We start from the raw sequence: 13,324 nt of genomic DNA, 5'->3' as shown, positions 1-13,324 counted from the left end.
TTTCATTTGTAAAACTAACTGTATGTGCACCTATTAACTTTATTCCAACACTTTGTATTGTAACAAATTTAACAATACATTGTGATATCTTTATTATATGTTGTCGGTATGAATTTGCTAATCTCTTTTCCAAAAGCATGCTGCAGAATATATAGTAAAAGCATATTTACCAAATCATTTGCTTGGCCCACATTTGACACGTCACATCCAGCATGATTGGTGGCACGTACTTCCCCTAAAGAAATAAGATTTGGTGATATGATTGGAATAATAGTGTGGTAACATTAAAAATATCCAAATGAATGGACAGACACGTTCCTTCCCGTGGTGTGCCCAGTGCACCTCCAGTTCTCTAATTATACAATGTTATTATACCAACTATTTCTACAGAAGTTTTAAGCGATGGATCTTTAGTATTTATTTTTGCAATGCAATGTTGTGATATGATAACTGTTCCTTTTCAAACACACATCTACTACTACAAAATATAACATAGGAAAACACAAAGGGAAGAAGATGACTACAAGTGTTCCACTGAGTGTTTACTCACACTAGAATCATGTAACAAGGTTATATAAATGCAGTGATTTATTTTTATTGTAATTATGTGTTCTTGTTGTTGTCCAGGTATGATAAACTGAAACATATATTTGGATCTTAAATATAATTTTAGTTTAAAAATCTATCTTTACACACACAAACACACACACACACACACACACACACACACACACACACACACACATAGTTACGATAAACCCACCTTTGCAATGCTGACAAACATTTATCCCTCCGGGGTACAAAAGAAGAAGCACAATCACAGAAATGCAACAACCTAGCAGAACTCCAAGAATAACAACAACAGGGCCTAATCCTGGTCCTACATTAGTTAAAAGAGAGAGAGAGACTGTTTAACTTAATATGTGATCATGGAATTTCTCAGTTGTTGCAGAAATGTGCTTATAATCAACAATATTCTGTTTTTGTAGAGCTAGAGACAGTTTATGATGAATCTTTAACAATCATGGCATAGATCTAAGAAATTGCTTGATTAAAATCCCTTTTCTTCCCCATTCTGATGATTTGTTGGAGCCTCAGCAGGTCTTTTTGGCCATATCTACATGCACTGAGCTGCTGTTGCACATATAACTTCACTCATTCTGCCCCGCAGACAAAAAAGCAGTTGGGACTGTGCTGATTATACTTTGAGTGCTTACATATTATCAAGAATAGTTTTTTAACAAGAATAACTATAACCCGTAGGGAACAGTGTTCGAGTTAACAAAATAGGCAGTTACAATACAAGATGAAAGAAGATGAGAGCTTTTGCAAAGCCCAGGAGGAGGCAAATGTGACAGGAAGTCTACATTTGAATCTATTCTGTACTGACCAATCAGCAGCATTTTACTGTCTTACCGAATACAGTGATTTCACCTCTTTCATTCAGTGAAATACCAGCCAAGTCCTCAACAAGGAGCAGTGTCACGATGGTCATGTTATGGATTATATTGCTTTTACTTCATCAAGGATGTAAGTGTGCATTTAACTTTACTAAAGATGTTCAAAATTGAGAATTTAATGTCAAATAGATGTCTAGAGAAAACCATAACTTTTCTGTATTCTAATTCAGATACTCTAGTTCCAGTGAAAACTGTTCAGCTTGGTGAACCAGCGAACATAACATGTGCTTTGCCCAATGTGGTCAGCAGTAGAGGAGTCCACTGGTACAAGCAGAGTGTCGGAGATACTCTCAAATTAATAGTGTCACTGTATGAAAGGGCAGCACCCGAGTATGGTCAAGAAATATTTAAATCAAGATTTCAAGCACATTATGATAAGAAATTTAGCAACCTGACCATTTTGAAAGCAGTCCAAGACGATGAGGGAATCTATCACTGTGGAATGATAGAATGGATTAATCCTGAATGGACTGGAACATATTTGTTAGTTAAAGGTAACTTAGTAATACACTGCCATACTTTTATACACTTTAAAGTGTTTTGAGGCATGTTATAAAGAATGTACTTGTGTCTTGTATTACACAGGAAATAATCAGCCAGCATCAAATTATACTGTTGTTCAATGGCCAACAGTGTTAAATCCACTGCATTCAGGAAATTCAGTGACTCTCCAGTGTTCAGTCTATTCGGACTCTGACAAGATGTGTCCCAGAGATTATAATGTGTTCTGGTTCAGAGCTGGATCAGATCAATTACACCCAAGCATCATCTACACTGATGGAAACAGACACAGTGAAAGTGAAATAATATCAGACTCACAGGAGAGGTGTCTTTATCGCTTCTCTAAGAATGTCAGCTCATCTGATGCTGGGACTTACTACTGTGCTGTGGCCACATGTGGGGAGATATTATTTGGAAATGGAACTAAACTGGACATTGAAGGTATTTGATGTTAAGTACTTTAATCTAAACTAAATATTCACAGCTGAAAAGTTTTTGACAACTGACTTTTTGTTTGTTTTTTGTAGTGCAGCCAACACAATCAGGATTTATTCAAATGGCAATATTAATAGTTTGCTTGGCCATTTCTCTCTTTGGAAATGTTGTCTTGATCTGTAACCGAAGAGTATGTAAACCATTTCAAGGTAAGTGTCATAAAAAGCTAAAATTATTTAAAATGCAAAAATTTTTTATCATGTTTTTAGGACCCAAAATGTATGGATTTGTGATGGACCGAGCAGTGAAGGAAACTTAGGCACAGGTTAAAGTCCAAAAAAATGATTTTTTATTTAACCCAAAAAACATAATGGTTAAATCATGCAAAAAGAATCAAAATCTTGGGCCCATAAAAGAGGTCAAAATAACAGAACTCTACTCAAAATTGACAACACTACTGATAACTCAAACAAACTGACCCCACTTAACGAGACACAGGGGAAACTTAAATAGTGGCTGATCAGCCCACAAAAATACAGAGGGGTAAAACACACAAAACCTAACTGAAACTAACATAATGAACTCCAATTCCCCCCCATGGTCCCGAGTTATGGAATGAACCAATTAGCAGTCTTCCATCAAAGCTCGCTCCGCCCCTTTTCCACCTCTTGGCTCCTCAATCAAGGGACTGGAGCAGCTGCAACTAAGGTAACTCAGAAAACAAAAGATTAATCATACATAACAGTGTAAACTAAAATGTGCGCACTTATTTTAGAATGCAGTGTTATGTGGATATGTGAATTAATTCTAAACCAAACCCAGTTATTTATTGTCCTGTAAATTAATTCCTATATTTAAAGAAAGACAAATGTGAATGCAATGTTACTTATAAGCCTCTACACTAACATGGTGGGTATTACCACTGTGTGGCTGTAAGTGCAGCCATCACAGGATTATACAAACATGACAGAAGTTCTGCTGTAAAACGAACTGTTTTCTGTGGCGATTGAGATGTAGCGTTGTGATTTGTGTTCCTGTGTGTACTTTATTTATACAAACAAATTTATGTAAATAATTAATTTTTGTTAGTGATCAGTGACCATAATTTGTGAGTTAAATGAAACATTAGATGCACTTCACTACTGTATTTTTCTTTTGTTAGAATGTAATGAATGTAATTTGTTTTGCTATATCAGATACTCCAAACAAGACCTCAAACCAAGCAGTACATGATCATGTAAGTAATTAAAATTATTAGTATTCAGTTAATATTTGTCAAAAACACCTTGATATCACTATGTACATTACTGTTTTACTTTTTAAAATGTTACACAGACTAAAGCTGATGAAGAACTAAACTATGCCGCACTACATTTCTCTGAAAGAAAAACAAGGAGAAAGAGGAAGACTGAGTTTGCTGAGGATAGTGTTTACTCTCAAGTTAAACGCTGATGTCAATGACAGTGTTTAGGATTTCGTGAAATTTAAATTGAACCTGACATCAGACCCTATATTTGTGATTCCTTCGTGTTGTTATTTTTTTTTGTCTTACTTAAATATTACCTGTGAACAGTTAAATTGTTTCATCAGTGACAGTATATGGCCTTTAAAGACCAGAAATTTAGATATTTTTTTTCCATTTCTGCTTTGCATATGTGATTTCTGACTGTAATAGCTAGTCATGCTTGCTGTGATTAAAAAAAATATTATGTTGATTGCTGCAGGTGTTTTTTGTTTGTGTGTGTGTGTGTTTAAGTTGGGCCACTACAGGCAAGGAATGAATTCCTATGTCAGTTTTGAGACTTTGAGTTTTTTTGCTTACATTTTATTTCAGCCTAACAGAAAGTAAATGTCCAGTACATATTGTCATGCATGGTGATACATGCTCAATCATCCAGGTAAAGAAATTGCAGGAAGTTGATTCTGTTCATCTAAATGTAACATTTTCAGTGGGAGAAACGTTTCCGGAAGACAGGGAGGAACACTGGGTTAAGTGGAAAGTCAAAGAGGCCATTAACATGACATAGGAATGAACAACTCTGAACGGAGGAGGGGGCCCCAGAGTACAGCTTTCACTATCTTACAATGCTGTGACTGTAGCCATTCACCAACACTCTGTGAATGGTACTCAAGGCAATTGATCAATGATCATGACAATTTGCATTTCAGCAATCTTAAAACTGATCTCATAGTTCATTGTTAATCAGTTAATCAATGGTGCTAGTTTCGGTCACTATGCAAAAGTACTGTTTATAAGGTTGGGGAATCCTGCAGGCCAGTCAACAAAAGGAGAGGGAGAGAAAAATAGAGGAGAAGGAGAGGGAGAGAGAAAGGGAGAGAGAATCTGCTTTATAGTGATTGTCTGTGAGTATCTTTTTGTACACCTGTGCATGTGAGAACACTTGTGTTCATAAGCTTTGTCTATGGAAGTCTCTAAGGCTACATTCACACTGCAGGTCTTAATGCTCAATTCTGATTTTTTATCAAATCCGATTTTTTTGTCTGCTTGTTCACACTACAAATAAAATGTGACAGCAAACGTTCTCTAGTCTGAACCCTCAAAGCGGCCCGCATGCGCAAAAGAAGACGTTACACACAACGCGCTCTGTTTAGACCCAGAGCAAACAATATTGTTTGACTGATGGCCCTTAATATAAAGACCTGTTTCGGACTTTACGTTTCCCAATTTTGCTTTAAGTTGTAAAGTTATTTTGTTATTTACATATGGCCTAATAATTATCCTGATTGCTGTTTTAGAGAGGAGCGGTGCTTCAAAGGATAGTTGCAGATTTCTGTCAGAATCTGCAGATTATACAGTACAAATAAAATGTTCACGATTCTCCAACGTTGTCTTCCCAACAGTTTCACTGACATCTACACGGGATGGCCAAGAAGCGTTCTCGATGTCTTCTCGGGCGCTTCACCGGCGGTGATAATTGGCGCCTGTCTTGTGTCAGTGAATTAAAAGACGAATTTAATGCGACATGACCATTCAAACAGCAGTCGCTTTCTAAAACATCAGATATGTATCGGATTCAGTACCACATATGTAAGTGACCCAGATCGGATTTGAAAATATCGGATTTGTGCTGTTCACACTGTCATACCATGATCGGATATGGGTCGCATAGGGTCAAAAAAGTCGGATTTGATGCGCTTTCGCCTGCAGTGTGAACGTAGCCTAATAGTGTGTGTGGGGAGCCACAGCCCTGCCCCCCAGGACATAAAGTAGGCATGGAGGAGACCGGGTCCACAGACATTCAGAGGCCCCTCAGAACACAAGAGCCTCAGGAGGACCACCACAGGGACAATCACAGCAGAGGAGAGCCCTGGAAGGGGGTCGCCCACCAAACTTTTTGTTTGTAGAAGAGAAATTGAGTTTGAGCATATTGTGAAGAAAGTCTTTGTGTTTTGTATTAGCCAAAAAACCATCAGACGACATCAAACTATACTGTTGTTCAGTGGCCCACAGTATTAAATCCACTCCATTCATTAGATTCAAGGACTCTCCACTGGTCAGTCTATTCTGACTCTGAAACATTTCTCCCGGTGATCATAATGTGTTCTGTTTAAGAACTGGATCAGATAAATTACACCCAGCTGAGATATAATGAAAGTGAGAAAATATCTGAAACTCAGGAGCTTATCTGACCTTAATATCTGATCTTGGTTTGCCTGCCTATCCAGTCCACTTATTGATCCGTGCACCTGCACCAGCAGTGATACTGACCAAAAGTCTGGGGAAAAACTACTGTAATCATTAATTACAGGCTAACGCAAAAATGTTGATGTATTTAACCAGGGGAACCCCATATCAAAGAAGTTAACTAATTTAAAGATAAAAAAAAATGATTTTGATCAGAAAAAAAGATGATTTCAGAATCATAGGAATCCACTCAACACTTTAATGTGCCAATGGAATTTATTTAGTTTGATATTTTTCAACAATGATTTGGGGTAAATGAAATGTGAATTATACAACATGTTTTGTTGGCCCCCAAAATACTACCATAGCTTATGTTGCAGTTAATAAAAGTAACCAAAGAGGTTGTGTTTCCATAGAATCAGCTGAACAACAGTTTGTTTTTTTTTAGATGTGAAAAGATTTTGTTTATTCTTCAAATATGCTTTGCTTGTAATTGTGTAAACTCTGAATGACGATTCACCCTGATAAACATGAAGCCTTGCCTATGCTTATCATATGCCTGTGAAGACAAGCTCCTGTGTAAAGAGGAACGGAAAGTTCCACTTAAGCAGATGTTTAGTCTAAGTATGAACAGAACGTTTTAGCAAGATATGCATTTGTCTGTTAAGCAATCACGCACTAGGTGTGTGATAAAACCCAAGAGCGTGAATTCGGGTCTTGGTCAACGTTAGTAGTAATATACCTATAACATTTTTATTGTTCCCATTTTCAGAGCGAGACACGCAACCGTGGGACCTCACAGACTCCCCACCCCATCGCTGTTAATCCAGACCCCACCATCTCCACCCCCTCTCCACAGCTGCTGCTGCAGGATCCTACAGGATCGGGGCTGTTTGAGGAAACCATTATCGACATCAAGCTTGCAACCCACCATCTGCTGATGTTGGCGCTAAACGAGTTTCTACAGGATACATGCTACGGATGTCAAATATCTCACCCCAGTCAGGTGCAACACAGCTGCTTGCTCGAATTGCCCGAGTATTTCTTTGACATCTACTATGACGATGTGATGATAAGGCTCAAGACAGACCGATTCATCCCCGCCATACGCCTGTTTGTGCGTTCGTACACAGTCGATGGGACTGGAACACAATTCAGCAGAATTGCAGAACACACCATGACTGAACTGAGATCATCACAACATATAGTATGCGCAATTAACGACAACATTGTGCAGTTGCTAGAAGCAAGTCGTTATGACCGACGTGCTAAACCAGCCATGCTTCGCATGATTGGTAACTACTGGGCTGGGAGACACCTGGTTTAATGTATGCTGTTCAGTATTCATTGTCTGTGTGAATGAAATAAAAAGACGTGTTAACACCGACAGCTTTATCATTTGTGTCTTGCATGCATCATGGAAAACACCTTGTATAAAATTTATCATGATCCGGCCCATCCGGCTGGCTTGGCCAGTTTAAATAAGCTCCGTATAGCTACCGCTGAGGCAATAGGTGTAAAACCCTCATTATCACAGGTTAAACATTATTTAGAACGAGACGACACTTACACACTCCATAAACCAGCCAGGATCCACTTTCCCAGAAATAGAGTATTGGTTAATGGAATCGACAAACAGTTTCAAGCCGATCTGGTTGATATGTCTGAATACATGACAGATAATGATAATGTTAGATACCTGCTAACATGTATAGATGTATTCTCAAAATATGCATGGGTTAGATGTCTCACAACCAAGAAGGGCCCAGCCGTAGCAGCCGCTTTCGAGGATATACTTGCTGAGGGAAGGATCCCTATGAAACTACAAACAGATGAAGGCAAAGAGTTTTATAATACACCCTTTAAACAGCTAATGAAGCGATATAACATCAAACACTTCTCAACAGCTAGTGAGGTTAAATCTAGTATTGTTGAAAGATTCAACCGCAGCTTCAAGGGTAGAATGTGGAAGTACTTAACATCCGTCAACTCAAGGAGATATGTACACGTCATCCCCGAGCTCACACAGGCATATAACAATGCTTATCACAGATCTATCCATATGGCTCCAGCAGAGGTAAATAAGGATAATGAGAAGCTGGTCTTTAACACTCTGTACAAAACCAAGCCTCAGAGGAAAGTGTGTTTTAAATTTAATGTTGACGACACAGTACGAATATCAAAACTGAGAGGAGTGTTTCGAAAAGGATACGAACAAACCTACACCGATGAGATTTTCACAGTCAAAGAACGTATAGGGAGACAGCCCCCAGTGTACAGACTAGCCGATCTAGCAGGAGAGGTGTTGAAAGGCACATTTTATGAGCCTGAAATACAACGGGTGATTGTTGATAAAAACAAAACATTTAAAATTGAAAGCATATTGGCTAGAAAAAAGGTGGGCCGAAAAAAGATGGCTCTAGTAAAATGGTTAGGATGGCCAACAAGTTTTAATTCATGGATTCCAGAAAAAGACATCATCGAGGTATGATTAACCCTGATGACACAGCTCTGCAGTCATTCATTCACCACCGTGCAGAGACAGAGTAAAGAAGGATGGATAAAAAGAACAACAAGGCAGGTTTTTATGTGACCCTCTTCTCAAATGCGTCAGCTCATGTTTACCCAGGCAATAAGATATCTAATTTTAGAACAAAGTTAGCAAAACCTATTGTTTTGAATCATCAGTATGAGGTAGCTGTTATAGAGATGCAGTACCCGCGCACTTGGCTGTCTTTTCCACAAGCAGATTCGCGAGTAGAAATTTATAACCCTGTCAAAGATGACGCCCTATCCGTAACAACGATTGAGCTGTCTGTGGGTCATTATACCTCTGTGGAGCAGATAATAAAAGAATTTAATTTGAAATGTCAACAGCAGCCAGGTACGGCGGACATTAAAACACAATACAACACCGTTAGTAACTATGTAGGTGTTATGGGCCTAGAGGCTGCGTTCTCACATTTAGAGGGAGACTGGCAGAAATCCTAGGATTCAAAACAGAAGAACCATTTGTGCTTCATTATAAAAACACATATGCTCCGCATCCTGCTGACATATACGGGGGAAAATACAACATGTTTATTTATGCAGATATCGCCGATTATCAACTTGTGGGTGACGCCCACGCGCGGCTATTAAGGCTATAAATATCACAGACGATGTCCGGCGCGTAGCCATTTTACAATTTGACACTCCACACTACACACCTGTGTCAAAGACATTAATCGACGACATAGAAATTGATTTGAAAGACGATCAGAATCAGCATATACCCTTTTATACGGTAAGGTGTTTGTCAAGCTACACTTCCGCCCGATAAGACAACAATTTTAAAAAGAGAGGATGGCTGTCTACAACGCAGACGAGACAAGATATCTAAAATATTACGTCGCTCAAGCAGGGGGTGATTTGGGGGGGTATATAGGGACCAGCACGCAATATGGCGCAGGTCTGGGCGGATTGTTCCGCAGCTTATTTAGATTGCAGTGCCGTTGTTTAAAAAGGAGTTGGTATACTCAAACCCCACCTTAAAACCGCAGCGTCAGGAATAGTGTCTGATGTCATATCCAAATAACTAAGCCACAACACTAAGCAGGACGGTACGGAGTGTATGTATACGCCCAATTCTTCAAAACCCCACCCACAGCACGCATACCATCTAGAAAGCGTAAAACCACAAAAACAGCCAGAAGATCCAACAAACGGACACCGTCACGCGGAGTGAAAAGACCCAGAACCAAGCGTTCAAAACTACAGCATTGACATATTCTAAATGGCGCTGTTACACAGTCAATCTGGAGAATGTGTAAAAACAGAGCTGGACCTGTTTACTGTTCCCTACACACAGACCAGCATTGAGAAAAGTATGTTTATTGAAATACCTCCTGTTTCGGCAATCACTGATGAGGCCCGATCGAGTTTTACATTCATCGTCCGGCGAAGACTACCTGGATCTAAATGACACATATATCTACACACGTGTGAGAATCACAAACGCTGATGGTTCAAACCTGGCTAGAGATGCTAACGGGATTTATTAATTATCCCGGATGCAGCTTATTTAGTCAAGTCGATGTTAATTTGGGACACACGCTCATTAGTCAATCATCCAACACATATCCATACAGAGGTGTGATAGAATGTCTTATCAATTATAATAAGGACACTTTAGACACACAGTTCAGCACAGGGTTATTCTGTAAGGATACAGCATCACACATGAATGACACATCCATAGAAGGGGACAACCAGGCCTTGTGACAGAGGCGAATATACAGCGATAGCAGCATTGTTGAATGATAGCTCCCGTACACGCAGATCTGTTTTTCAAGAAAAACTGTTACTTAATGGAATCGACCTGTCACTGAAATTTGTGCGCTCTAAAGACGAATTTGCTCTCATGACAGCGGATGCCATGCGTACAGAGTTAAATTGTCTCAGCCAGTCTCTTTGTCAAGAAAGTTAGTATATCACCGAGCGTCAGACTTGCACACAGCAAGGCATTGCACCATGCAAACGCAAATATGCTATAGACAGAGTATCTTTAAAGACTTTCTCCATACCAGCAGGTCTCGAATATCAACTAATGACAATTTATTATGGCAGGATACCTAAATTTGTCATCATTGCATTCATTGATAATGAAGCTTTACAGGAAGTCCCACCCGAACCCATTTAATTTTGAAAACTGTGATATAGAATTCATTTCTTTATACGCTGATGGTCAGGCTTATCCTGCTAAACCGTTCCAGCCAAATTTTCAGAGAAAACATATACCAGAGAATTCTATCAGCTGATACAAACCACTGGAAGACATTTAAAGGACAGGCACTTGCCATATCGCGTAACGACTTTGGTAACGGGTATACATTATCTGTTTCAATCTGGAAGCTGACGAAGGACATTCAGGCAATGTATCGTTAATTAAAACTGGGAACGTGAGGCTTGAAGCCCGTTTCAGAAACCCCTACCCCGCACAATGAACATCTTGTGTTATTCAGTATTTGATTCAGTCATTGAATATCTAATATGAGACAGGTGCTCTTGGATTACTATTGAGACAGCAAACAGTCATGAACACTATAGAGCTAACATCTGTGATCGGCAGGATTATCAATAAAAACACACATTTTCTAGGGGTGTTAGCCAGCGATCAGCTACCCAATGCACAGCTTCAAAGACTGCCTCTATGGCTATTGTAAACACTCACCCATCTACAATGCCCGGGGAACACGGCTTGCTGTTAATTTCGAGAGACAAACGCTGTTATTTTTTGATAGTTTGGAAACTCACTAGACCGTTTTCCACCAGAGATAAAGGTGTTTGTTCTAAAAAACTGTTCCACTATTTTATATTCAGGAAAACAAGTGCAGAACGACTTCTCCATCACATGCGGTCAGCATGTGTATTTTTTTATTTCATATACAAAATGGTGTATCTTATTCACGTTTGCTTAACATGTATTCTACTAATTAACTTGTAACGATGCTATGGTGTGTCGCTTGTCAACAACATAGAGCCTGTGGCAGGCTGTAGCGATTATGTATTGTGCAACAAGGATACTGATGTTACTAGTGGTTATAATAAAAGACGATATGAGAGCATGATTTAATCGAGTCAATTGTATTTATTATCAAAAATGTTGCATATATTATACAGACACATCATACAGACTCAAGATAAAAAACAATAATAGAAAAACTGTAATAAAAGAAACAACGTAGTAATAATGTAGTAATAAAGTAATAAAGAAATCAAACATTATACATAATAAAAACAATAATAGAAAAACTGTAATAAAGAAACAATCTAACAGTTAGTGAAAATTACGGTAGAAAAACAACAAACAGTCAATATTTAGGCAGAAAAACAACAACAACATTACAGCTGTATAAGAAATAGTCGAATTCAAAAATCCAACCACTCGACAGGACCCCCTTTAATTTATTTTTTTATTCTTTATTTTTTTCTTTAATGTACTATCACGCAGTGAGATGCCCGGGTGTCTTTCTAGGCGTATGTTTTAAAAAAACAGTGTCTTCAGCAGGGTGTGATCTGTTTATACAACGCAAGGGTCTTACGTACGCCGGCATTGGATATGGCTGATAACGGTATGTTTAAATCTGAAACAGCCTTTAAAACTCTGTCCAGCCTATAGGTCTGAAACCTTCAGAAGGTGTGTGTGTGGATTGACGGCTTTAATCAGATCATAAATGTGTGAGCCCGGTATAGTGTGTTTATCGACAACAATTTCGCCTTTGTCATTGTAAGAAATAGTGTTTGGCGAACGGTTCAGAGCTGATAGAATGGTTCTGCATTCCTCCTACTCCTTTTAGATATGTGTGTCAAAACATCTCTGAGATAAAATCCTTCACACCTTCAGCGCCATAAGAGAGGGTGTCCGCAGGAGGGTTGCACCTCTGTGTTAAGTTGCTCCGGTGGATAAAGACAATACGCTCTTTTCACGGCCCCTTGTCTCACAAGTGCTAGGTATCTTTGGAGAATATCGCTGTATTTTTTAGCTTTCTCATACACATCTATGTCTGATTCTTGCAACACCTGAAGCATTTCCTTGTCCAGTCATTCTGAGCCTGTTGTCTGATGTTGCCTGTGCTGTGGTGGTTGCTTCAATGAGTCCAACTGATGCTGGGGCACCAAAAACATCTTTTGCACATGTTCCATTTTCACCTGTTTGCTATCAGACTGGTGATGAAAGGGATTGCAGCCCTAATAACGGCAGTAAAAACCCTCCAGATTGGTTGATTGTCTTTCTCTTTTTCAAAGTTTTTATTTTTTTGTCGGCAATCAGTCTGATTAGAGATTTTTTCTTTTAGCTGTTTGTACTGTTGATTGGTCAGTGGAATGTTACCTTGCAATACGTTAAAGGCTATCTCACACAAAGCATTGATGAAATCCAAGTTTGCATTGCTAATAATAACTCTGCGTAGAGCCGGTGGAGACTTGTATATCAACTCCAACAGAGAAGATTCCTCCGCATGCGTGACGACATCCTTTCCCTCTTCACAGTTTTTTGTTTTGGGATATAAACAACCGGACGGTCTGACAGTAAATTTGTTCTGAGTCTTAAATAGTCCGGGGTCTTGGCTTTATAGTCTATTAAAAGATACCCGTATGTTGCGGATGGCATCATTAAACGCTTCTAAAAATATTTTAGTATTACCGGGAAACATTTGTCTACCTAAAGCATGATTTGATATTTATCTCTAGGATTTTAACATATTAGGTAGTTAGTGTTCAAGGAAATAGTTCTACTGATTTT

The 13,324-nt window shown here is 38.9% G+C and overlaps 1 protein-coding gene across 1 annotated transcript; it reads left to right on the top strand.

Moving 5' to 3' along the window:
• The first annotated feature begins 1,440 nt into the window (after nt 1–1,440).
• On the top strand, nt 1,441–7,369 carry LOC109197994 (uncharacterized). Its single transcript, XM_019353690.2, has 7 exons — nt 1,441–1,530; nt 1,631–1,954; nt 2,046–2,402; nt 2,489–2,605; nt 3,593–3,633; nt 3,732–3,836; nt 6,815–7,369. The coding sequence occupies exons 1-7, from the start codon at nt 1,488–1,490 to the stop codon at nt 7,367–7,369; spliced, it is 1,542 nt and encodes a 513-aa protein (XP_019209235.1). The 5' UTR covers nt 1,441–1,487.
• The last annotated feature ends 5,955 nt before the right edge of the window (nt 7,370–13,324 follow it).

Source organism: Oreochromis niloticus, unplaced genomic scaffold (genome assembly GCF_001858045.2).
Source record: "Oreochromis niloticus isolate F11D_XX unplaced genomic scaffold, O_niloticus_UMD_NMBU tig00007470_pilon, whole genome shotgun sequence".
Lineage (NCBI taxonomy): Eukaryota > Metazoa > Chordata > Actinopteri > Cichliformes > Cichlidae > Oreochromis > Oreochromis niloticus.
This window is presented reverse-complemented; position numbering and strand designations above follow the sequence as displayed.